This window comes from Schistocerca serialis, chromosome 3, assembly GCF_023864345.2.
Source record: "Schistocerca serialis cubense isolate TAMUIC-IGC-003099 chromosome 3, iqSchSeri2.2, whole genome shotgun sequence".
Classification (NCBI taxonomy): domain Eukaryota; kingdom Metazoa; phylum Arthropoda; class Insecta; order Orthoptera; family Acrididae; genus Schistocerca; species Schistocerca serialis.
Genome location: NC_064640.1, coordinates 112,515,094 through 112,542,026, shown reverse-complemented (window position 1 = coordinate 112,542,026; position 26,933 = coordinate 112,515,094). Strand labels below are relative to the sequence as shown.

Sequence of the window (26,933 nt, the reverse complement as noted above, 5' to 3'; positions counted from 1 at the left end):
GAAAACCTAAATCGGGCAAGGTAGAAGAATCTTTTTACCCATTCGCCAAGTGTACAAGTTAGGTGGGTCGACAACATATTCCTGTCATGTGACGCACATGCCGACACCAGTGTCGTATAGAATATATCAGACGTGTTTTCCTGTGGAGGAATCGGTTGACCTATGACCTTGCGATCAAATGTTTTCGGTTCCTATTGGAGAGGCGCGTCCTTTCGTCTACTAATCGCACGGTTTTGCGGTGCGGTCGCAAAACACAGACACTAAACTTATTACAGTGAACAGTGACGTCAATGAATGAACGGACAGATCGTAACTTTGCGAAAATAAAGAAAGTAAAATTTTCACTCGAGGGAGGACTCGAACCAAGTACATTTCGTTCCGCAATTGCTCACTCTAACCACGAGACCACGGCGCTCATCTGCTATCGTTCTCCTTTATGTTGCCTATATTACACATGGACTACTCAGTTTGTATATTTTGCTTATTTTTTCATAGTTCCATACAACTTCTTCCTGTTTTCTCGATTGATCTGTGTTCAGTTTTTCAAGGCCTATCCACTGTGTCAATTTATAACTAAATCTGAGGGGGGTGCGATGGGGAGGTTCCCTTGTCAGTAATTACTGCTAATTAATTTACTTGTAAGTGATGATGCGAGAGGACGCTATGTATGGTGCTAAGAAAGCAGTTCGTGGTTAATATTCACAAGTGGTGTTTCGTAAGTTCACTGTTTGTATAATAGGGTGTAGTCACCTCGTGAGAGACCCTCGAGAATGGAAGCGAAAACCGTTGGGGAAGTCGTTTTTAGCACTATTTCCCGAGTTAAAAAAAAAAAAAAAAAACTAAATGCCACCCAGGCCTGCAGGGAGCACTGATATCGACAGGAAAAATTATAAATCCATGAAAATCCGACAGCAAAACCCGTCCACAAGAGACTAGAGGCAAGCTCCTCATCAGATTCCTCATTGGACACTACATCCAAATTCAAGCTAATTAGAGTGCATACTCTCCAAAAATGTGTACAGCACATTTCTGCTGAACCCGACAGTTAACGCACTTTGACAATATCTAAAGAGTTATGAAATTCGTGCTCGTACTTGGAGAGATACAGTTGAAAGTTGCTTAGATTACTCTCGAGTGTGGATGTCTTGCATGACCTATCCGAAACACCTGAGATACTCAAAGGTGCTCAAATGTTATCCACTCACTCTAAGGCTGCCACCTTTCCAGACAAGACTGGCCCGCAAACTGCCCATCCACTTGACTGATTGGAGTTTCAATCACAGGATTAGATGCCCTGTACAGAGAAATCAAGGAGAAATCCCAAGGTATTACACTCTTCCCCCTTACCAAGAAGTATGAAATGCTGACTGAAATTTCTAATGGAATACGAGTGTAACTAAGTCAGTATGATATATTTCTGCTGGAAAGCCTTAACATCACGTGTCAGATCAAAACAAGTCCAGGACTTGAGAACGGGGAGGGGCGTCCGTCAGTCGTCTGTAGTTCAGTTGCACGGTGAGTAATGGTATTCATTCATGAGATGGCTGCAAGAGAGCCACGAACAATTAGCGTGCATGCCCGGAGGACAGGACTGGGCACTACGTTTTTGGAGGCACCTGGGAGAGCTTTGTCGAACCAGACAGTATGTAGCGATCTCGATGCCATCAATTTGACCTCTATGCGTCAATTAAGAACAACATCAAAAGCCTCTTAGTACTGTGGTGTGTGAAGAAGGTGGACAGGGGGACAACCAGTACGTCACTTGGGTTAATGGTCGGCCGGGGTGGCCGAGCGGTTCTAGACGCTACAATTTGGAGCCGTGCGACCTCTACGGTCGCAGGTTCGAATCCTGCCTTGGGCGTGGATGTGTGTGATGTCATTAGGTTAGTTAGGTTTATGTAGTTCTAAGTTCTAGGGGACTGATGACCTCAGAAGTTAAAGTCCCATAGTGCTCAGAGCCATTTGAACCATTTTGGGTTAATGGCGTCAGGTCCTCTTGATCTATGAGTGCAAGATTTGTCAAACACCTGATGATCGTCGTCAAGTTTGCAGAGGAGGCCTGGTACCTGAGCACGTTTCCCGTCGCACAAGTTATGCAGCAAGATCGATCAGTGATGTTTTGGGCCGGTACCAAGTACAAATGTCCGACACCTGTCATAGCTATCGAGGGTAATATGAGTGCAATGTACTATCGAGAGAAAATCCTCATCCCATGCTCCAGCTTTCCGATCAACATCTCGGCGGTGTATTCACCTTTTAAGACGATTAAACACGAGCACACCGCGCCAAACTTGTGGACGCCTCCCAGCAGCAGGCAGGAATCATTCAAATTGTATGGCCTGCGGTATCTGCTGACGTGAACAGATTGAGCATGCTCGGGACCAGTTGAAATTTGCAGTGCGTCGTCGTGGGAACCCTCCTCACTCATTGGATGACCTCGAGAAGACCGCTGTCGAAGAATGAAACAGGAGTGAACAGCAGCATGTTTACCACCTGGTTCAAATGGTTCAAATGGCTCTGAGCACTATGGGACTTAACTTCTGAGGTCATCAGTCCCCTATAACTTAGAACTACTTAAACCCAACTAACCTAAGGACATCACACACGTCCATGCCCCAGGCAGGATTCGAACTTGCGACCGTAGCGGTCGCGCGGTTCCAGACTGTAGCGCCTAGAATCGCTCGGCCTTACCACCTGGTCAAGGAGGGTCCAAGCACGTTTCAGTGCAAAGTGTGGAATAACACGATATTGAGTGATAACAGATTTTGAATTAGTAGATGTACACTATCGAACAGTCTGCCTTTTATTGTTTATGTTTTGCACTGCCCGAGGAAAAAACTGTGAAGCACCCACAAGGGGAAGAGGACACGAAAGGGAACTACACGGGAAGAGTGGGTATGTGATGTTATTACAGTGATTACAATATCGAGTCATGTTTACAAAGAACCTGGCAGTCTGAGCCCACTTATCAGATAGAGCGGTGCACCCTCTCAGATATGGATGCGTGCTCTGATTCGTTTGGGAAGGGTGTCACAAAGCTGTTGTATCCTCCCCTAAGGCACGCTGGCCAACAACTGCTGTAACTGGTCCACGATATCCTGCCCTGGCACTGGTACAGATTTGACGTCTAAGCTGGCCCTACACATGTTCTATCAAGGACAGATCTGGCCACCTTTTTAGCTACAAAAGTACCTCAGCATCAGGCAGATAGTTCATAGGGACACGTGCCATATGGAGACGTGCATTGTCCTACGGAAAAATGCCACCACGATAGCGTGGCATGAGAGGAAACACGTGAGGATTCCGGATATCCATGATGTACCGTTGTACCATCAGAGTTCCCTCAGTCACTACCAGCCGCGACCTGAAGTCAAACCTAATGGCTCCCCAAGCTATTATAACGGAACTCCGCTGTGCTGCCATACTCGCCGACAATGGTCATCCAGAGTAGTGCAGAATCGAGCGAGGTGGCGCAGTGGTTAGCACACTGGACTCGCGTCCAAACCCGTGTCCAGCCATCCTAATTTACGTTTTCCGTGATTTTCCTAAATCGCTTCATACAAAGGTTGACATGGTTCCTTTGAGAATGCACGGCCTACTTCCTTCCCTACTCCGATGGGACCGATGACCTCGCTGTTTGGTCCCCTCCTCCAGATCAACCGACCAGAGTGGTGCAGAACCGCGATTTATCGCTGTATGCAGTGCGACGTCATACATCAGCAGTCCATGCTTCCCAGTCACAGAACCACTCCAAATGTAGCCGTTTATGTTGACATGATAACGGTAGGCTACGCATGGGAAGATAATTCCCTAAACTGGTTGCTGCTAGTCTCCGAGCAATGGTGAGCGATGACACAGAATGTTGCAGGGCGTCCATTACTTGTTCTCGAATGGCAGGCGCAAATATGGAGGCGTTACGCTGTGCTTGCAGCACAGTATGGCAGTCCTCTCTTTATGTGGCCAGACGTGTTCGATCTAAACCTTCACGACGAGTGTCCATACCCTCACATTCCCATGCAGTAGAACATCGGGAAACCGAATGCCCCACAAATACGGATATTGAACAGTTCGACACGCTAGCCTCCACCGCAGCCCATGTAACCGAAAGCTTGTCACTTGAGTCTGTCGTCGGGTACAAGTGGAATACACCAGCGGGAGAAGGACAGTGAGTACACAAGTTGGTATGTATAATCGAGAATTCGCTGCACTGCCTGCCTCATACGCAACTCTTGGGCACGACGATTATTATACAGGGTGGTCCATTGATCGTGACTGGGCCAAATATCTCACGACATAAGCGTCAAACGAAAAAACTACAAAGAACGAAACTTGTCTAGCTTGAAGGGGGAAACCAGATGGCGCTATGGTTGGCCCGCTAGATGGCGCTGCCATAGGTTAAACGGATATCAACCGCGTTTTTTAAAATAGAAACCCCATTCATTACATATTCGTGCAGTACGTAAAGAAATATGAATTTTTTAGTTGGACCACTTTTTTCACTTTGTGATAGATGGCGCTGTAATAGTCACAAACGGATAAGTACGTGGTATCACGTAACATTCCGTCAGTGCGTACGGTATTTGCTTCGTGATACATTACCTGTGTTAAAATGGACCATTTACCAATTGTGGAAAAGGTCGCTATCGTGTTGATGTATGGCTAGTGTGATCAAAATGCCCAACGGGCGTGTGCTATGCATGCTGCTCGGTATCCTGGACGACATCATTCAAGTGTCTGGACCGTTCGCAGAATAGTTACGTTATTTAAGGAAACAGGAAGTGCTCAGCAACATGTGAAACGTCAACCACGACCTGCAACAAATGATGCCCAAGTAGGTGTTTTAGTTGCTGTCGCGGTTAATCCGCACATCAGTAGCAGACAAATTGCGCGAGAACCGGGAATCTCAAAAACGTCGGTGTTGAGAATGCTACATCAACATCGATTCCACCCGTACCATATTTCTATGCACCAGGAATTGCATGGAGACGACTTTGAACATCGTGTACAGTTCTGCCATTGGGCACAAGAGAAATTACGGGACGATGACAGATTTTTTGCACTTGTAGTATTTAGCGACGAAGCGTCATTCACCAACAGCGGTAACGTAAACCGGTATAATATGCACTATTGGGCAACGGTAAATCCACAATGGCTGCGACAAGTGGAACATGAGCGACCTTGGCGGGTTAATGTATGGTGCGGCATTATGGGAGGAAGTATAATTGGCACCCATTTTATCGATGGCAATCTAAATGGTGCAATGTATGCTGATTTCCTACGTAATGTTCTAACGATGTTACTACAAGATGTTTCACTGCATGACAGAATGGCGATGTACTTCCAACATGATGGATGTCCGGCACATAGCTGGCGTGCGGTTGAAGCGGTATTGAATAGCATATTTCATGACAGGTGGATTGGTCGTCGAAGCACTATACCATGGTCCGCACGTTCACCGGATCTGACGTCCCCGGATTTCTTTCTGTGGGGAAAATTGAAGGATATTTGCTATCGTGATCCACCGACAACGCCTGACAACATGTGTCAGCGCATTGACAATGTATGTGCGATCATTATGGAAGGCGAACTGCTCGCTGTTGAGAGGAATGTCGTTACACGTATTGCCAAATGCATTGAGGTTGACGGACACAATTTTGAGCATTTATTGCATTAATGTGGTATTTACAGGTAATCACGCTGTAACAGCATCCGTTCTCAGAAATGATAAGCTCTCAAAGGTACATGTATCACATTGGAACAACCGAAATAAAATGTTCAAACGTACCTAAGTACTGTATTTTAATTTTAAAAGCCTACCTGTTACCAACTGTTTGTCTAAAGTTGTTAGCCATATGTTTGTGACTATTACAACACCATCTATCACAAAGCGAAAAACGTGGTCCAACTAAAACATTCATATTTCTTTACGTACTACACGAATATGTATTTAAAAAATGGGGGTTCCTATTTTAAAAAACGCAGTTGATATTCGTTTGACCTACGGCAGCGTCACCCAGCGGCCCAACCATAGCGCCACCTGGTTTCTCCCTTCAAGCTATAGAACCTTCGTTCTTTGTAGTTTTTTCGTTTGACGCTTATTTCGTGAGATATTTGGGCCGGTCACGATCAATGGATCACCCTGTATACATATATATGGGAGTTATAGTACAGGGCATACTTTTTAACAATTTCTCGATATAAAACCATGATTTTGATTTTGTTCTTTCTCCCTGTTAACAATTTACATCTCTACAATCGAAATTTTCAGTTAATTAAAAATAAATTTATTCAATAAAAATTTAAGATTCAAAAAACTAAATTTATAAGAAACAAAAATTCTATATGTTATGCCAGTTTAGTAACATGAATCGAACAGTCCTTATTTTGTCTTTTACATCGATAAATAAATTTTAATCCGAAATGTCTTCTAATTTCTCATCATCTTCTAAACAGATCTTAGTATAGCAATATGAAAGAGTAATTTTATATCTGTTATCTAAAAGTAATAAAAATTTCAGCTTCTGAAATGCTGTAAGGTTTAGCATAACCATTACATTAACTGATGAGATTGTTTAATAGATTATTAGCAAAGTCGTTCATGCTTTCTTTTGCTTTTATTTATATAGAAAAAATTAGATTTCGAAAGTTTTTGATATTAAAAATTAAAGCTTTTGAAATTAAAAATTTTAAAAATTTGAAATTTGGGATTTAAAGAGGTAAAATGATTGACCAAACGTTTTAATTTTTGAAAAACCTAAATCTTTTATTTTTTATTCATTTATGAAATTAAAAATTTTCATTTAAAATTTTGTATTGTAAATCAGAAGTTAAATCCTTTTTCTGTACATAATTATATACCTAATTACATAATAAAATTATATTTTCATTAAAAAATGAATATAATTTCATTGTTGTTTTTGTGGTGTTAAAACACTCATTCTGCCAGTCATATATACGACACAGATGGGATAATTCTGAATAACATTGAACAGATTTACAGTTACATCGATATTTCTGTTACCCTTTTAAAATCTCTAAAAGGATCATAAGCTTTTAAAAAGTTATCCAGGAGATCGAGATTCTATAATTCTTCAGAAAAATCTTCACTTCCCCCTTTATTTACATAAATATTTTCTAATTTAACACAATCAAATAAAGAAGATAGTTTAACCGATTATTTCTTCGATTAGTTTAAAAAACAACAAAAATAAAGTAAGGTATATCAAATTCAGAAGAATTATAATTAGTTAGATCGAATTCCAAATTTGTTTTCCATTTAATCCAGCAAACTCAATTGTTTGTAGTTCAAAGAAACTGAAAATTTTGGATCTTTCAGGCTTTCTTGTTCTAGTTCAACTGAATATTCTGGTTCATTTTTAACAGCAGGAACACGAATTTCCATATTTTTTTCAACAATTTTATCTTCTTTAGTGAGTGTACTATTATCATTATTAGTAGTCCTTCGAGGTACAGAAAAGTCTTGATTTTTCTTGAACTCCAAATGAAAATTGCTGTTAAATCTCCTTCCCAAAGTATTTTTTCAATATTCTTATAAGAGGTACCAGATAATTCTAATGGAAAAACTACTTCATTTTGTTTGTTTTCAATTTTATCACTTTTAAGTACGTCTCTCCATAGTTAATTTATTTGATAGAGATGAAATTAATCAAATCAAATAAGATCCGAAGAAGAAAAAAAAGGTGTTATATTTTAGATAAAAAATTGTTTCCTTTCCTAATTGCAATAACATCAATCAAATTTAACACATAATTGTAAATTAGTTTAATATTAGATTTACCATTGCATGCTGAAAAATGAATTTCATCTGTGTGAATAACAACTATCTAATTAAGTTGTGAACAATTAGGATGAAGTCATCCATTATCAATATTAATATTAATTTCATTTCTTTGTTCAGAACATTTAAATTAAGTTTGTTTTGTCATTAACAGGAAATAAGTGAAATTGATAACTCTTGATTTTGTTTATGATTTATTAACACAAAATCTATTAATTCTTTTTTTTTTAAATTACTGTTACACAAGAACCATTGAATTGAATCAAATTTTCATTTTCATCAATGATAGTAATTATTAAATTTTGAATAGTGTCAAGAATTGTAATATTTATAGGATAATTTAGTTAATAAACTATTTGTCCTCCAAATTCAGCATTTGGTTTACATGAAGACATAATAATAGCTTCTCTATGAAATTGATCATTTTGTTCAAAAAATATTCCACAATCTAGATTAAAATTGATATTAATTATTTCAAATGGTATAATTTTAGGAACATTATTAACACTTTCTTTTTCATTAGCTACAATAATTTGATTATTAAATCCTAAATTTTGACCAATACAATCTTCTTTATCCATAAATAATTTAACATCACTTTCAATAGTAACTCTGTTTAAAATTTCTTCTTTAATACGCATATTAGGTTGATCAATTGAATGAATTTGTCTAAATTTTTAAACTGTATTGTCCTACAGGAATATCTGTCATTTCTTCATTAGTGTATATTTTATTATTTTTCAATGTAATATTCGCTGTTAAAAAGTTTAAGAAAAACAGGCCAGTGAAACATTTTTATAACTTTCTTTTATTGGAACAGTTAATATTTTTTGAGAAGAGATGAATTATCGCTCAACTTAAATAACTACTCATTTGTATTAATTAAAATTACTTAAATAAATGACAGATATAGGAAGAAAAATAAGAATTATTGAAAAAATTAGAAAATAAACAAGGTAAAATTTTACCAAATTCTTTTCAGTATTACCAAGTGTTAATGGGAAAACAACATTAATGGTTGATAATTATGTTCTGGCACATGGATGGAAAATTGGAAAAATTAACCATTTGTATGTTTATTCCAAAAATTTAGAGCAAGTAAAATATCAACAATTTATAAAAAGGTGTGGAAAAACTGACGATAAATTAATGAAAAAATTTCTGATAATTGAAAATAGTGGTGAAATTATTCTGCGGCATAAATGTGAAAATAATCATTCATAGCTTTTGGTGAATTCATTCCTGAAAGGCATACCGAGCGAGGTGGTGCAGTAGTTAGACACTGGACTCGCATTTGGGAGGACGACGGTTCAATGCCACGTCCGGCCATCCTGATTTAGGTTTTCTGTGATTTCCCTAAATCGCTCCAGGCAAATGCCGAGATGGTTCCTTTGAAAGGGCACGGCCGACTTCCTTCCCTGTCCTTCCCTAATCCGATGAGACTGATGACCTCGCTGTCTGGTCTCCTTCCCCAAACCAACCAACCAACCAACATGAAAGGCAAAATATAGTTGGAGAATATTGTACGAGAGATCGACATAAAGGAACGGATCGCTCAACCTTATTCAAAAAGACCAAAGCAATTAGTTAGAGATAATCTGAATTTTTTAAAGGTTTTCAGAAAAGATGACACAAATTTCAATCATATTTGTTACGAGTTTGTAGGTGGAGATTGAAAATTAGGTGATTTTAAAGGATTGTGTAATAAATATAGGAATAAAGAATTAATTATTTTTACAACAGTAGTTATGTCAGGAAAAATTAATAATTGTAAATACAGAGAAGGGAATATGGTTTATTGAAACACTAAACATAATCATTATCCATAAAAACGTCGATTGTAAGCATTGAACATAAAAAGGTTACATGTATAATAAAAATTTATTATTCTATTTTTACCCATAATAAATGTTTTCAAAATATGAGCTAAAAGCTGTTAAATTAGCTAAACGAAACAGAGAACTAAAAGAACAAATAAAATAGGAGTTCAAAAAATGGGAACAACAGCCAAGAGGAGAATCTGAAATTATTGATGCAATTGAATAAGTTAAACAAGTAATTAACGTTTATGTGATAATGTATAAAAAGTAGTTCAAGAAGATAGAGAAATTGAAAAACAGATGATTCCTTATAATCAACATTATGTAGCAGAACTTATCAATATTCCAGCAATTAGACATTAAGAAAGTGGTAAAGGAGGTAATACATTAGGTGAATTGGAAATAGATGTTTTATTGAATAAGTAAAAGAAGCAGTTAAGATAGAAAAAATGAAAAGAAAGGGATCTTAAAAAATAATAAGTGAAAGAATTTTAAAATATATTAATCATACTCAAGATACTGTTTTTGGTTGAAGACTTGTTGGAACTTTCAAATATGTTGGTGGTTTACAAGATAAATTCAGTGGTAATAAATTAAAAATGGGTCAAAAAGGATATGAGGATACTGATGGATTAATGAATCTTTTAACTAAAAAACAAATAGCGATGGATGATTTACGTAAAGAATTTGATTCTGTTGAGTTACAAAATATTTATTTGAATCATATTCTCTATATTCTGATAGTAATTCAAATAAAATTAAACATATTTATTTGATAATAAGAATTAATGAAGGTTATTTTCCTGGTTTGTCATAAAGTAATCTTACTGATTTATTTCAAAATTTTGGTGGAGATTTAGTAAAAACAATATTCAGAAAAAGTCGCTGTATTTGGTTGAATTAAATTTGTCAAATAATTGATAGATTAAGAGTAATGTATGGAGAAAAATTACCCAGAAATAACAATTATTATAATGAAGAAGTTGGAAAAAAATGTTTACTAATAAATTGAATGATTATATAATTAACAATGCAAAAGGAATTCCAAATTTTATTTAACTTTGAATAATATACTACATAGATTATGGGAAAGTGAATACAGAAAAGGCTTAGTTAATGATGCAAATAGTAATGTACTTTTGGAAATGTACTTACCTGTTTAAATTGGTATGGCCCTGGGACCAAAGTAGATGAAATAGAGATAAGGGAATGCATCCAGATATCAAATAGATTATATAATGGTAAGACAGAAATTTAGGAACCAGGTTTTAAATTGTATGACATTTCCAAGGGCAGATGTGGACTCTGCCACAATCTTTTGGTTATGAACTATAGATTAAAACTGAAGAAACTGCAAAAAGGTGGGAATTTGAGGAGATGGGACCTGGATAAACTGAAAGAACCAGAGGTTATAGAGCGTTTCAGGAAGAGCATCAAGGAACAATTGACAAGAACGGGGGAAAGAAATATGGTAGAAGAAGAATGGATAGCTTTGAGGGATGAAGTGGTGAAGGCAGCAGAGGATCAAGTAGGTAAAGAGACGAGGGCTAGTATAAATCCTTGGGTGACAGAAGAAATACTGAATTTAATTGATGAAAGGAGAAAATATAAAAATGCAGTAAATGAAGCAGGCAAAAATGAATACAAATGTCTCAAAAATGAGATCGACAGGAAGTGCAAAATGGCTAAGCAGGCATGGCTAGAGGATAAATGTAAGGATGTAGAGGCTTACCTCAATAAGGGTAAGATAGATACTGCCCACAGGAAAATTAAAGAGACCTTTGGAGAAAAGAGAACCACTTGTATGAATATCAAGGGCTCAGATGGTAACCCAGTTCTAAGCAAAGAAGGGAAAGCGGAAAGGTGGAAGGGGTATATAGACGGACTATACAAGGGCAATGTTTTTGAGGATAATATTATGGAAATGGAAGAGGATGTAGATGAAGATGAAATGGGAGATACGATACTGCATGAAGTGTTTGACAGAGCACTGAAAGACCTGAGTTGAAACAAGGCCCCGGGAGTAGACAACATTCCATTAGAACTACTGGCGGCGTTGGGAGAGGCAGTCCTGACAAAACTCTACCATCTGGACCTCAAGAAGAATATAATAATTCCAATCCCAAAGAAAGCAGGTGTTGACAGATGTGAAAATTACCGAACTACCAGTTTAATAAGTCACAGCTGCAAAATACTAACGCGAATTATGTACAGACGAATGGAAAATCTGGTAGAAGCCGACCTCGGGGAAGATCAGTTTGGATTCCATAGAAATATGGGAACACGTGAGGCAATACTGACCCTACGACTTATCTTAGAAGCTAGATTAAGAAATGGCAAACCTACGTTTCTAGCATTTGTAGACCTGGAGAAAGCTTTTGACAATGTTGACTGGAATAATCTATTTCAAATTCTGAAGGTGTCAGGGTTAAAATACAGGGAGCGAAAGGCTATTTACAATTTGTATAGAAACCAGATGGCAGTTATGAGAGTCGAGGGACATGAAAGGGAAGCAGCTGTTGGGAAGGGAGTGAGACAGGGTTGCAGCCTGTCCCCGATATTATTCAATCTGTATATTGAGTAAGCAGTAAAGGAAACAAAAGATAAAAATTCGGAGTAGGCATTAAAATCCATGGAGAAGAAATAAAAACTTTGAGGTTCGCCGATGACATTGTAATTCTGTCAGAGACAGCAAAGGACTTGGAAGAGCAGTTGAACGGAATGGACAGTGTCTTGAAGGGAGGATATAAGATGAACATCAACAAGAGCAAAACGAGGATAATGGAATGTAATCGATTTAAGTCGGGTGATGCTGAGGGAATTAGATTAGGAAATGAGACACTTAAAGTCGTAAAGGATTTTTGCTATCTGGGGAGTAAAATAACTGATGATGGTCAAAGTAGAGAGGATATAAAATGTAGACTGGCAATGGCAAGGAAAGCGTTTCTGAAGAAGAGAAATTTGTTAACATCGAGGATAGATTTATGTCAGGAAGTCGTTTCTGATAGTATTTGTATGGAGTGTAGCCATGTATGGAAGTGATACATGGACAATAAATAGTTTGGACAAGAAGAGAATAGAAGCCTTTGAAATGTGGTGCTACAGAAGAATGCTGAAGATTAGATAGGTAGATCACATAACTAATGAGGAAGTATTGAATAGGATTGGGGAGAAGAGGAGTTTGTGGCACAACTTGACAAGAAGAAGGGATCGGTTGGTAGGACATGTTCTGAGGCATCAAGGGATCAACAATTTAGTATTGGAGGGCAACGAGGAGGGTAAAAATCGTAGAGGGAGACCAAGAGGTGAATACACTAAACAGATTCAGAAGGATGTAGGCTGCAGTACGTATTGGAAGATGAAGAAGATTAAACAGGATAGAGTACCATGGAGAGCTGCATCAAACCAGTCTCAGGACTGAAGACGACAACAACAACAGAGGAGGCATGGAAAGAACATGATTTTTATAGAGATAAGAAATTGGAAAAAGGACATGAAAGTGATAAAGAAACAACAGTTATTCGCAAAAGAAGAAATGTATGCTTCAGACGCTTCAGTTGGTGAAAAATTAGCTGCCACTGCAGTTAGAAGAATAATGTAAAACGAAAATTAGGACTTTGAATGAATGACGATGAAAATGGATGGGGATTATAAAGAAACACATTATAAATTCATAATCTATATAAATCAATAGCTTCTAAATGGTAAAATAAACCAATATCAATTTTCCTTAAATTGAATAATTAACGATATGAAAGTATTGAGACATTTTTAACTGATGCACAAAAACGAACAGAGATGGCAAAATTGGCAGAAATTGGATTTTTACATGAAGAATCCCACATGTGAAAAAACTATTGAATATTAAATTCATATAAAAGAAACAAAACATGTAGGTAGATCTTTACCATTATTATTAGCGGCATTACCATATCCAGCAACTTTTGGATCATTCACTGGTGGATCTACAGCAGTTATAAACAAAAAAAAGAATTAGAAAACAAAAAACACATAATTTTGCAAAGAAAAAAGTGAATGTCAAATAAAAATTTCAAAGAAATAATTAAACAAGTTAGTAAGCTCTTACGTAATTTGTTAAACAACTAAAAATAAAGTATTTTCGTTATGGATAAATTACCTGATAAACCAAAAAATTTAAAATGTAGATTAGTACAATTAGATACCTCTGATTATGTTGATGCTCACAGAATTTGTTATTATAATAATACAGATTTAATAGTTGTTTTCTTTTGATTTAGAGAAAATATACCACAATACTTGTAAATTATTTAGGAAAAAAGAGTTATGTTATAATGTAGAAAGGATACAAAATGTTAAAGAATATACTTGTGGTCATTTGTCCTTATTTATTTTTAAATTATTATATATCAGTTATAAGTTGAATGATACTTTAATTTTCATAAATGTGTTTTTGGAAATAAGTTATATGCTAGCCTCAGTAAAGATTTAGAAAAAAATAAAGGATTTCAATTAATAGGAGGAAATGTTAATAATGAAATAACACCAAAATTTTACGATTGTCAATAAAAATCAAATATTTGCAATCAAAAACTAAAAATATTCAATCAACAGTGGATCTAAAAATTCAAGAAGAAATAGTGGCAGAATTAGAAAAAATAAAACCATCATTATAGTTATCAGAAACAAATTTTATAGATGTTCAGTCATCAGTAGACTCAAATATATATATATTGCAATTAAAAAAGTTCAGAAAGAGTTAAATGCTATTTTAAAGTAACTAGAGGCTATTTAGTCTTAAAGGTAGAATAATTCCCGGGATAACTGTTCCAGTGATGTAAAAGATGCATTGAACATTCAATATTTACTTAATGCAATGAAGGATCTAATTACTACAGCTGAATATATAAGTATTTTAACGTAGTTCAATATATTATGTATAGAAAGGAATTTTAATCAGCTTAATAAATAATAATACATTACAAAAAAGGAAATAGAAACAGCTTCTTGAGATTATTTCTCAAATACAGATGTAACTCCATATTTAACTGAGTTAGGTAAGCTTACAGATAAAGTATATGATTAACAAATATTTGAACTTGCTTTTATAACTGGAGGTGAACAAAAAATGCACAGTTTCAATGAATCTGATTTTATTCTTAAAGAAGTTATTGTTTTTGTAAAAATATAAATAGAGATTTAACAGCTAGTGAATTTGAGCTTTCTATATGTGTTTCAGTCAAACTTCACAAAATTTTAAATTTTTTATTATTCTCTATAAATGGAGAATCACTATCACATCAACTCTATGAGATGTTAATAGTACCTGAACCACATAATCCATCTTAGAGTAACAAGTGAAAATCTTTGTCCAACTCTAAAACTAAAAAAACCAAATTTGATAAAAGAAATTTGTAGGTAGTATTAAATGTTCATGACGAAATTGTTAATGAACTATATAAACCAATGATTAATTTTTTTTAAAGAAACATGTAATTTCTTTTCTATTAGATTATGTACGGTAAGCTGTTTAGCTGACATGGATTCTGCAAAAAATTTCACCAAAAAATAAAGGATATAATTATTTATTAACTGCAATATACGTTTTTTTCTAAATTTGGTTGGGTTATACCAGTAAAAGATAAATAGATAAAAATTAAGTTCATTCTTATGAAAAAAATATTCGAGTCAACAAGCCCAACATATTTACAAACAGATAATGCTAAAGAATTCTAAAATAAATAATTTCTACATTTAAGGAAACAATTTAATATTAATCATTATTCAACTTTTAGTAAATTGAACGCATCTGTTCTTAAACGATTTAATACATCATTAAAAGACAAAAATGTGGAAAAATATGACTTACAAGGAAATAGTAATTGCACTAGGAATAATAATTGAACTAGCTTCGAAATTACTTGATGAATATAATAACACAAATGACTGATAAATAAAAATGAAAGATGTAAACAAAGAAGATAATCATATTTTATTGAAAACTGTTTATGTTACAAATGTCTTAGATGCTAATTGTAAATATAAAATTGGAGATAAATTAATAGTAAGTAAAGAGGACTTTTGGGAAAATGTGAACAGAAAAATAGCCAACAGAAATAGTTGAAATTGAAGATGTTATTCACTTCAATCCAATCACATATAAATTTAAAGATCTAAACAGTGCAAAAATCAAAGGAATCTTTACGAACCAGAACTACTGGAAACGAATTTTCCAGATGTTTAAATTGTTGAAAAAGTTTTGAGGAAAAAAGCAGATAATGTATATGTCAATGTTTTAGGTTTTGATAATTCATGGTAAATGTTTAGGTTTTGATAATTCACACAATAGTTCAGTAAATAAAAGTAACGTAATTTTTTAATCTGCTAAAATAGTGCTTGGAAATTTAGTTAAATTCTTGGAGAAGTTTGGTGGATTAGTTATATCATCATCACAAGAGTTTCAAAGTATTGAAATAATTTTGATGACAGTTAATTCTTTAGGTTTCTTTCATTCATTCATGTAAATGTATAGATTTTGGTGAAAAATTATTTCTTGAGAATTCTTCACAATTTGGATGCCAGTTTCTAATAATATTTATTTGTTTTTTAGTTTTTAAAATGTGTTTTCATAATTATAATTCTCTAATCTTACAATAACAAACGTTGTACTTAAATTTTCATCAGTTAATTGAGAAACAACATGTGGTAATAAACTAGTTACTTATTCATTTCCTTCTGGTAAAGTTTCTACTGTTCTATTATATATATCATGTGATTTATCACGTAATTATTGTTAATTTCATTTAGATATTTTAAATGGTTTATTCGACCTTCATAGAGTTGTTTTATGGTAATCTTTTCTTTTACTCATGTTTGCGAATTGATGGAAAAATTCTTCATAATACCAACCTTCAACATTTTCCACAAATGGCATTTGTGAATTCAAATTTAAGGAATTTGATCTGGGGTCATGAATAGAATTTGTATGACGATCAATATTTGTACATAGCAATGTTACATTTCCATTGAAATTTTTATATGTTTTACAATAGTATTCTTTAATGAATTGTTTTACAGAATCTCCCAAAAATCCACATACTAAGTTATTTGCATAATTCCATGGAATAATTTGTTCACCAATAATTATTAAAACTTGTTTGTTTTTCTGTATAAATTTGTTATTTTTAGTCTCAGAACTGACTCTGTTTATATATAATATAATTTCATAATTTTACTTTTTAGTACAAATACATTTTTCTTAATATTTGGAAAATGAAAATAAAGTGATTTGTTCATAGTATGAACAAAAAAAAGTTTAAAAAATATACATTACAATTAAGAATAAACCTTCGAAAACAGGTTGTATTGTTTGTTAATGAAGAAATAAAAGATTATAGAGATTACAAATTTTAACACATAACAGAACAAATTAATAACTGAAATAAAAAACATTAACTTGTGAAAACTATTGAAAACAGATAAAAAATACTTCTTAATACACTCCTGGAAATTGAAATAAGAACACCGTGAATTCATTGTCCCAGGAAGGGGAAACTTTATTGACACATTCCTGGGGTCAGATACATCACATGATCACACTGACAGAACCACAGGCACATAGACACAGGCAACAGAGCATGCACAATGTCGGCACTAGTACAGTGTATATCCACCTTTCGCGGCAATGCAGGCTGCTATTCTCCCATGGAGACGATCGTAGAGATGCTGGATGTAGTCCTGTGGAACGGCTTGCCATGCCATTTCCACCTGGCGCCTCAGTTGGACCAGCGTTCGTGCTGGACGTGCAGACCGCGTGAGACGACGCTTCATCCAGTCCCAAACATGCTCAATGGGGGACAGATCCGGAGATCTTGCTGGCCAGGGTAGTTGACTTACACCTTCTAGAGCACGTTGGGTTGCACCGGATACATGCGGACGTGCATTGTCCTGTTGGAACAGCAAGTTCCCTTGCCGGTCTAGGAATGGTAGAAGGATGGGTTCGATGACGGTTTGGATGTACCGTCCACTATTCAGTGTCCCCTCGACGATCACCAGTGGTGTACGGCCAGTGTAGGAGATCGCTCCCCACACCATGATGCCGGGTGTTGGCCCTGTGTGCCTCTGTCGTATGCAGTCCTGATTGTGGCGCTCACCTGCACGGCGCCAAACACGCATACGACCATCATTGGCACCAAGGCAGAAGCGACTCTCATCGCTGAAGACGACACGTCTCCATTCGTCCCTCCATTCACTCCTGTCGCGACACCACTGGAGGCGGGCTGCACGATGTTGGGGCGTGAGCGGAGGACGGATTAACGGTGTGCGGGACCGTAGCCCAGCTTCATGGAGACGGTTGCGAATGGTCCTCGCCGATACCCCAGGAGCAACAGTGTCCCTAATTTGCTGGGAAGTGGCGGTGCGGTCCCCTACGGCACTGCGTAGGATCCTACGGTCTTGGCGTGCATCCGTGCGTCGCTGCGGTCCGGTCCCAGGTCGACGGGCACGTGCACCTTCCGCCGACCACTGGCGACAACATCGATGTACTGTGGAGACCTCACGCCCCACGTGTTGAGCAATTCGGCAGTACGTCCACCCGGCCTCCCGCATGCCCACTATACGCCCTCGCTCAAAGTCCGTCAACTGCACATACGGTTCACGTCCACGCTGTCGCGGCATGCTACCGTGTTAAAGACTGCGATGGAGCTCCGTATGCCACGGCAAACTGGCTGACACTGAAGGCGGCAGTGCACAAATGCTGCGCAGCTAGCGCCATTCGACGGCCAACACCGCGGTTCCTGGTGTGTCCGCTGTGGCGTGCGTGTGATCATTGCTTGTACAGCCCTCTCGCAGTGTCCGTAGCAAGTATGGTGGGTCTGACACACCGGTGTCAATGTGTTCTTTTTTCCATTTCCAGGAGTGTATATTGATAACTGTGACTTTAATGAGTAAGAAAACTGTAAAATATCTTTCAATTATGGAAAACATAATGAAATTTGGTGTCAAGAAGTTGAATCCTTTGTGAAAATTTGTTTACAAAATGTGTCTGAAAACAAATCAGAAATTATATCACTAAAAAATATTAAAAAGTGATTAATTTTTCATTAAATTATTAGTTTTTTATTAATTTAATCTTGTAATACAATGCTTTTTTCATCATTAGAACTAAATCAAATTTTATTACATTCAATTGTAACCATTTCATGATTAAATGATCAAGTTAGATTTATATATCAGTACCATTTTATTTTGTTATCTAAACAATTTTTATAATGATCAGAACTAATTTCACTTTTTACAACAGTTTTTTTAACTCTTCTGTCTTTTTCTCTTCTGTATCAACAACATTATAAGAATACATTTCCCACTTAAGCAAACATGCTCTGTCATATTTTTTCCACAATTATCCCCTTTAATTTTTCCTAAAACTATCTTATTTACATGTGGAATTCCATAATTATTACCTGCGAATAATCGTTTGTTTCCAAAACGTTTATCACAAATTTCATATCTTTAGGAATGATATCAGTTCTTTGATCATAATTAAAAGGATCTTTATCCATATAAGATAAATCAATATTTTCACTGTATTTTGGCTTCATTAATTAATAATGAGAATCACTCATTTTTATTTTCGAAATATTTGGAACACTCATTCCATTATGATTTCTTTAAATTTTACTATTGATTTTCTCATGTGAACTGCAACTAGATATTCTGAAAATGCACTAGCATGTTCATAATTTGGTTTTGAAATATTGTAGTCCATTCTTCTGGATCTGTTATTATTTTAATACTTTCTCTATATCTAATATTTTCCATCGTTTTCCCAAGTACTGAATTATTCATCAGCTTTAAGAAGCCTTTTTGAAAATCAGTTTGGGCTTAAGTTCCCATTGCTGTATTAAAATCAATACATCTTCTTTAAGAAAACTGATTGTACAAACGATGATTGAATGAATTTTGTTAATTTTGAACCAAGATTTATATGGTACTTAAGGTTCCTATAGTAATATTATTTATATTATAAAACATATTTTTCTTTATTATTTAATGTTGTTAGTAATTTATTTCCTCCTTCTGGTACTAAACCTTCATGAAAATCACGTAATTTTTTGCATATTCTAAATCGTCTTCTAAAATATAATTACATTTATTACGATCTGCTATTTTAAGTATTTTTTCAGATATAAAACACTTTGTTTCTAACCATCTAAAATCTTTAAAATGTAAAAATTTTGGCATTACCCAACCATACAAATTATTTGCATTTAAATATGCAGTATAATGTGATTGTTTATCTGGCTATAATTTTCATATACTTATTATTTGATTTAATATATCGTTTAAGACCCCACCTCAACTTACTTTTTGAAGAAATAAAATCATATCATAAACGTCTAATAAATCTAATTCAACTTTTTCATGTGTATCATAGAATCCTAAGATGAACCAGAACATTTAAAACCCCATGTTGAATCGATTTTATAAGATTTAATTGAAGTGACTCTAAATTTGTGCTAAAATCGAATATATATCATCTTGTATATTCTTCTAATTTTTTAAAATCACGTTTTTCCATCCTATATTTGCTTGTAGATAACATTTATCAGAAATATCTTCTTTATTAACTCTCAAATAAAAACATTCTTTTTGGGTAATTTTTTTGTTGTAATTTTGCTTCAGAATTAGTATCTAAATAAGGATAAACTCCTTTTTTAATCATTAAATCTAATGTTCATAATTAAAATATTTTGCTGTGTCCCTAAATTGATCTTTTTTGTAAGTTTAGGAGCTTATTGATCAGTACTTAAGGCCATAAATTTAAATGTATCTAAAAATCTTAATGTTAATCCATGTTCAATGTGTCTACTAAAAGAAATCTTCGTTATTTGGAATAGTGCCAATATCTCGATTATCTAATGCTAATTCATAGATAAACAAATGAACATCGTAATTTGCAAAATTATGAATATAAGCTGAAATAAAAGAAAGATTTTTATAATTAATATTACATTCTTCATGTGCAGCTCTTCAATGTTTTCCTGTTAAATGACAATGATCTCATACCTTTCTTTCACCAACATTAAATTCTTTTTCACAAATTAAACAAGTTTTTGAAGTTTTAAAATTTATTTTATCTTCATTCATCATAATCATCTGTACATTTCGATAACATGTTTTAACAATTTCTTAGAGTTTTGTTTTAACACTTTTTGCTGCATCTTGGCCAGTACACTCTACAGGGTTTTATAGCCACTTTCAGACTTTATAACATGTTAACTATATGAAATACCAACGGCTTTGAATGGTGATAACACCAGTTCTCGTCAGATCACTGAAGTGAAGCTCTGTCAGGCTGGGCTAGCACTTGGATGTGTGACCATCTGGTCTGCCGAGTGCTGTTGGCAAGTGGGGTGCACTCAGGACTTGTGAGGCAAACTGTGGAGCTACTTGATTGAGAAGTAGCAGCTCCAGTCTTGGAAACTGACATATGGCCAGGAGAGCGGTGTACTGACAACATGTCACTCCATTTCCACATCCAGTGACGCCTGTGGGCTGAGGATGACATGGCGGCTTTTCAATGCAATAGGGCCTCCATCACCTGTTCGGGAGGAGAGACTAAATGAAAATTAAATACGTTTTTGATATTCATTAATATAACCTTTTTCAGGATTTGGTTGACAAGTTCAACATTTTTTAAAAATCATTCCAAATCTGCATAAATTACAAAAGGTTCTCATACTGAATTATAATAATTTTTAAACTTAGCAATTTCTATAGACATATCTATTTTTACCTCTTTATTACTTTACAAGCGTTTTTATCATTGTTTTATTTTTTCTGAATGAAGATATCTTAAACATCTATCACAAGGATAAATTCATCCATTGTGTTCACTTGCTTGTGAACTATTTAACCTAGATAAATTTTTTACCCAACAATGTTTGAATTATTTTTATCTCATATGAAATGAAGATTAACATGTTTCTCTTGTTTATTTTTGTATGATAAAGAGTATATACATAAATTTTTCGTCATGTGCGTAATCAGTAGTTGATATATTTGACTTGCTTTCAAATTTTGGAAAATCTGTTATCTGAACAGGAAAATAAATTTTCTCTATTTAAAAACTTTCATCCAATTCCTTTCCACTATTCTTATATTTACTAACTCTCTCTCCATCATGATCTGCTGGATGTAAAGCTGATTTGATTGAATAAAGGAATTTTTGGTCTGTGCTATTTACATTAATTTTGAGCTTTAATTTCTTCTGGTAAATCACACACCAGGGTAGCCGAGAGCCTAATGCTCTGCTTCCTGGACTTGGGTAGGCACGGTGGCCCCAGACCGAATCCACCCAGAGGATTAACGACGAGGGTCGGTATGCTGGCCAGCTTGGATGTGGTTTTAGGCGGTTTTCCACATCCTGCTAGGTGAATACCAGGCTGGTCCCCATGTTCCACCTCAGTTAGACGACTTGCACACATTTGAAAATGTTTGCACTATTTCATGGCTTACACTAGACGCAGACAGCAGGGGTACACTAATTTCATCCCACAGGGTTTGGGTTGGCGGCAGGAAGGGCATCTAGTTCCCCTCTGCAGCTAACACTGCCAAATCCGTTCTAACATGGTCGACCCCGCATTGAAGTGGGACAAAGGCCGAAAGCAAAAGGAAAGGAGAGGAATTTCTTTTGGTAAATCGATATAAGAAGATCCAAAAATTGGATTGTGCCTACTAACACGTAATTGTAAATTATTTATATAAAGACCAGCCAGATTTCTTCCATACATTTCAGAAATTCGTTTATTTCATGATTTTTATAGTAATTTACCAAATTAGTTGTTTTTTTTTACGTATCAAAATTAAATCTTGTGTTTCGCCTTTAGTTTTAAAAATACAATAATATTTCATATAATATTTAATCTCTCTTCTTTGTATTACAATACCTTTTAATTTTGTGATTACTTCTTCTTGAATTTGACTAAAAAAATTGTCATTCATCATTACTATGGTTATTATTAATTCCATAAGTTATTATTTTTCATTTAAAAGCAAAAGCTTTTCTACAAATTCGTTTAGATGATATAAAAAATCATCATCTAGAAAATTGAAAACAGGTAAATTTTTCTGTTAACTTTTTGTTTAACTGCTTGATATTTATCTACTAGACACATCCAAAACTAATTCTCTTAATCAAAGTTATTATATTGCCCTGAGATCTAGTGATAAGCTCTATTAATTGTTGCTTATTAAATCTAGAATTTTTTTAATTTTTTTGTTTTACGAGTTTGATGAAATTCTTTTGAAGCTTTTTTATTCAGTTCGTTGTATTATTATTAATATTGTCCTCAGATTTTTTGGTAATATCGATTACCTGTTGTTTATTAAATTAAGAATATTGAAGTACTTTTAAAGATTTTTATTCAATTCGTTATCATTATTATTAATATTGTCAACGGTATTTAGAATAAGATTGATTAATTTTTCTTTATTAAGTTTAGAAGGATTTTTAAATTTTCTCATTTTACAAATTTTTCTTTTAAATTTTTATATCTTAGTTCCCTCCTCTTCATTTCTTTCATATTAAAATAATCAATAAATTCCCATAGATTTGTCAAGTTACATTTGAATAACATTTTTCGTTACAATAATTTTCTAAATCGTCATAATTTAATCTATGTGTCTCTTTATAATAATTTTCTAAGCTTTGAAATAGCTCAATGTTTGAGTACATTCTTGATTTGCTTTTTAATTATATAGAAAAATTTAGAATTTTAAAAAATTAAACCATTTACAATTCAAATGTTCCTTTGAAAATTTCAGTCGATGACATTGCTAGACGAAGTTTGACAGAGCTTATTTATAAAGAGAAAATTTTATTAGCTTTTTATTTTTTATTTAAATGATGGTTTGATTTGTGGATATAGATACACATGATCTTAGCGAGCTTATTTATAAAGAAAAATTTATTAGACTGATGTTTTAAATAAATGAGATTTTTGTTTGTAGACATAGATAATCACAATCGTAGAGAAATTATTTATAAAGAAAAACATGTATTATGTTTTTAAATAAATGAAAATTTTGCTTGCAGACATACAAATTTTTAAATGGGGGGAATGACAAAACTGAAATCTTGGTTTTAAATTGGGAAATTTTTAAAAAACGTGCTCTCTGTTCTAGAACTCCCACACATATACTACTTTTGCCTGTATACACACCAGACTGCTGCATTTTTATCTTTGCTTGTAAAGATGTTCTGTTAGGAAAGAGGCTAACAAACAAGAGTCTGATTCCGATGACACAGATATTTTGGGGAACATGGTCTATAGGACTGTATGTGTCAGTGTATTAATCATGATTTACCTACATTTAAGTAAGTTGAAATTAAATGCTATATTCTTTAGAACACTAAAAGCTGCCATCTTGTATGGGGCTGCTGCATTGTGCTCACCATTATAAGAAAATAATTGTAAATTATAATTATAGATAGGTTTGTAATCTATAGTTAGGGATTCATGATAATATGATCATTTATGATTTCTAATATGTATTCTTTTTGCCATTGCAGCAACACCTTCTGCAGTGCCTTTGTTCTAGTGCATTATGGAGATGGCTTATGGCAAATAATTCGTCGAATCGTTCGATGCAAAACGGCTGAAGAGCTTTTCACATAAAAATGTGAATCTTGCAACACTGTCAGCGGTGTCTGAATACGTAGCAGAGGCTTCAGAAATCCATCTAACAAGAAGTTGCAGATACTGCAGCGTTTTGGGATGCAAACCAAATAGTCTTGCTATAATTTCATTGATCTCTCTCATCATTCATGGATGGATGTTACTTCAGTACTGTTATTTTACCACTGAATCTTCAAATCGTTTCATAAAATATTTATTGTTTGTCTAGACATAAAAATCTTAAATCAAAGAGTTAAATTTGTGTGAGAGGCTTTCCTGAGTGACAACAGTTCAAAAGAGTCAATGAAAAGTATCCCATACAGGTCACATGTTTTGGTAAAATATTTAGAAACGAATTAAGAACTGCAGCTGAGAATCGTAAGTGGATAATGTTTTAGAGCTATTTATTCTAAAATTGATGAAATGGATCATATTATAAAATGAAAATAATATTTCCAATACTAAAAACTCAGTGAATTCACCATTACCATTCATTGCTGAAGAATATTTTCAAATTACTGTTTCTCTTTGGTTACACTGCACAGAAGTAAAAAGTGTGACATTCACTTGAACATGGTGAGTATATATAAGAAGTATTCAGAGACATAGGATGAAAGTTACACAGATAACTGAAATATTTATTAATTAATTGAGTGTTCATGTTGTGCCATATTAATGTAACCATGCAGCTGGCATTTTTAATGCCACAGCTTATTTTGCATTTGGAGAACTCATTCTCATAGCACTTTTAGTGAAACTTATGACAAAATATTTCTTTCAAAGATGTAGCATAAGCTTAAAATTATATTGTAGAATATCGAGGCACATGTTTCAATGAAATACTAAACAATTTATTTGCAAAATCAGAAGCTCTAAAGTAAAATTATGCTGATGATACGGTTACAAACTTATTTTGTAACAAATATGTAAATAAATATGTATCTGCTAGTAGCCCAATGTGTGTTTGTTAACTCTCGCAGTGTGTTATATGATGTAATTGAAAGGAAACAAAACAACTGTAAATGAGAAGCACAAAATTGTCTATGTTCAGTAACAATATTAAAATTTTGTGCTTTTCGTTCATAACTATGAAATTCTGCTACAAAGAAGCGAAGGAAGCATCAGTTTACAGGAAACGAAATAGTTTGTATAGCCTCATAGATTGACAGATAAATTTAATACATAATGCTATCCGAGGAGGAATCTGAGGTTCCAATTGTGATGGAAATCTCGACCATTTATCGCGATAGCAAACGCAGGTAAATCGGCTAACGAAATTATTGCCTGTTGCATCAACTGGTATTAAAGAAAACATTATAAACTGTTACATATAACACAGCCTTATACGGCCTGGATCTATGTGCGCGTATGGCCTACAGCTATTAAGAGCCACACTGCAGAACGTAATTTACTGGAACTCTGAGCAAATTGCATAGCATCCACCGTCAAATGCATAAACAAAGCTTACAGGTAGCCAACTCCAGTGGCGTTTATTAAACAAGTTGATAAAAAATTATCATCTGTATTCCTTTGCACAGAATGCCTCTCCAGAAAAATGTTATCTAAGAACAATACAGAAGTTGCAGATGTGCAAGGCGAAAAAAATTATGCTAAAGAAAGCAATACGCTGTTCCTACAAACTGTCATGGGAATAATTTCTTTTCAAACTATAGAGTTTAATAAATAGCATGTAGCCTACAAGGTCACGAATATTTACTGCACTGAAAGAAGGCAGTAGGTAATACATTAGTGGCAGTAGTACTCTTCATAAGGACAAATCAGATCATGCACTGATTAAATCACTTCAGAAATATTCAAATCGAAATTCTCTTCTTATTCTTGCTGTTCACGATCCACAAGAGACAAGTACACGCTCATCCTCGATATTTTTTATCTCTGTTGCTCTGAGTCATTCACTTCGACAGATCATCACGTTATCCTAAAATGAGGGGAAGTCGTGCATGTCATCTGTTAATAGATATTCTTCTCTCTTCATGTTACGACCGGCAGTTTTATATTAATGTATCTTTGTTTTATTTTAAATGTTCCATAATGACAGCGATTTTGTATTTTACACAGTTATGGTTTTGTTAAAAGGTTTCTGGCGAGATGTCACGTTTGATTCGGTTTTCTGTTTTTTTTTAATTTTATTTTAAGACTAGCGACCTGCCTCGCCTAGCTTCGGTTAGCACCAATAGGGAGGCCACATGGGTATAGGATTTTTTTTATTTTAAAAAATGTTTATCCTAGGTTCAGAGCTCAAATATCAATAGACCAAAGAAGTTCGATATAGCCTTAAAAAATTCACGAGAAAATCGACTTTTATGTTTCTCGAGCATCATTAATACCTTGGAACAAGGATACTTTCTTGATGGCGTGCATATCTGTGTGGTAAAATGCTCACCTGCAACAAAGCAGGAAAGATTAGTTTACCAGTTGTGGTAAACTTTTAAATAAATGTGCATATTCTACGAAAATTTAAGTGAATAATTTACTAAAAGATTGAAAAAATTAATATGTAATGTTTCTTTTAATTTAAGCAGATTTTATCAATAATCTTTTATTAAAGATCAGTAATTGTTTATATTTGCAACGAAAACTGAATCTTTTGTGCAATATGTAACTATACATAAGAATACGTGCATTATTCATAAA

General features: G+C 34.5%; 1 protein-coding gene across 1 annotated transcript in view; it reads left to right on the top strand.

Annotated features, from left to right (window-relative positions):
* LOC126471541 (uncharacterized) overlaps nt 1-25,223 on the top strand; it is a 237,436-nt gene extending 212,213 nt beyond the window's left edge. Inside the window, exon 3 of the mRNA XM_050099768.1 lies at nt 24,173-25,223. Within this exon, the coding sequence (XP_049955725.1) occupies nt 24,173-24,201 (29 nt within the window). The 3' untranslated portion in view covers nt 24,202-25,223. The remainder of the gene's footprint in view (nt 1-24,172) is intronic.
* Nucleotides 25,224-26,933: the final 1,710 nt, after the last annotated feature.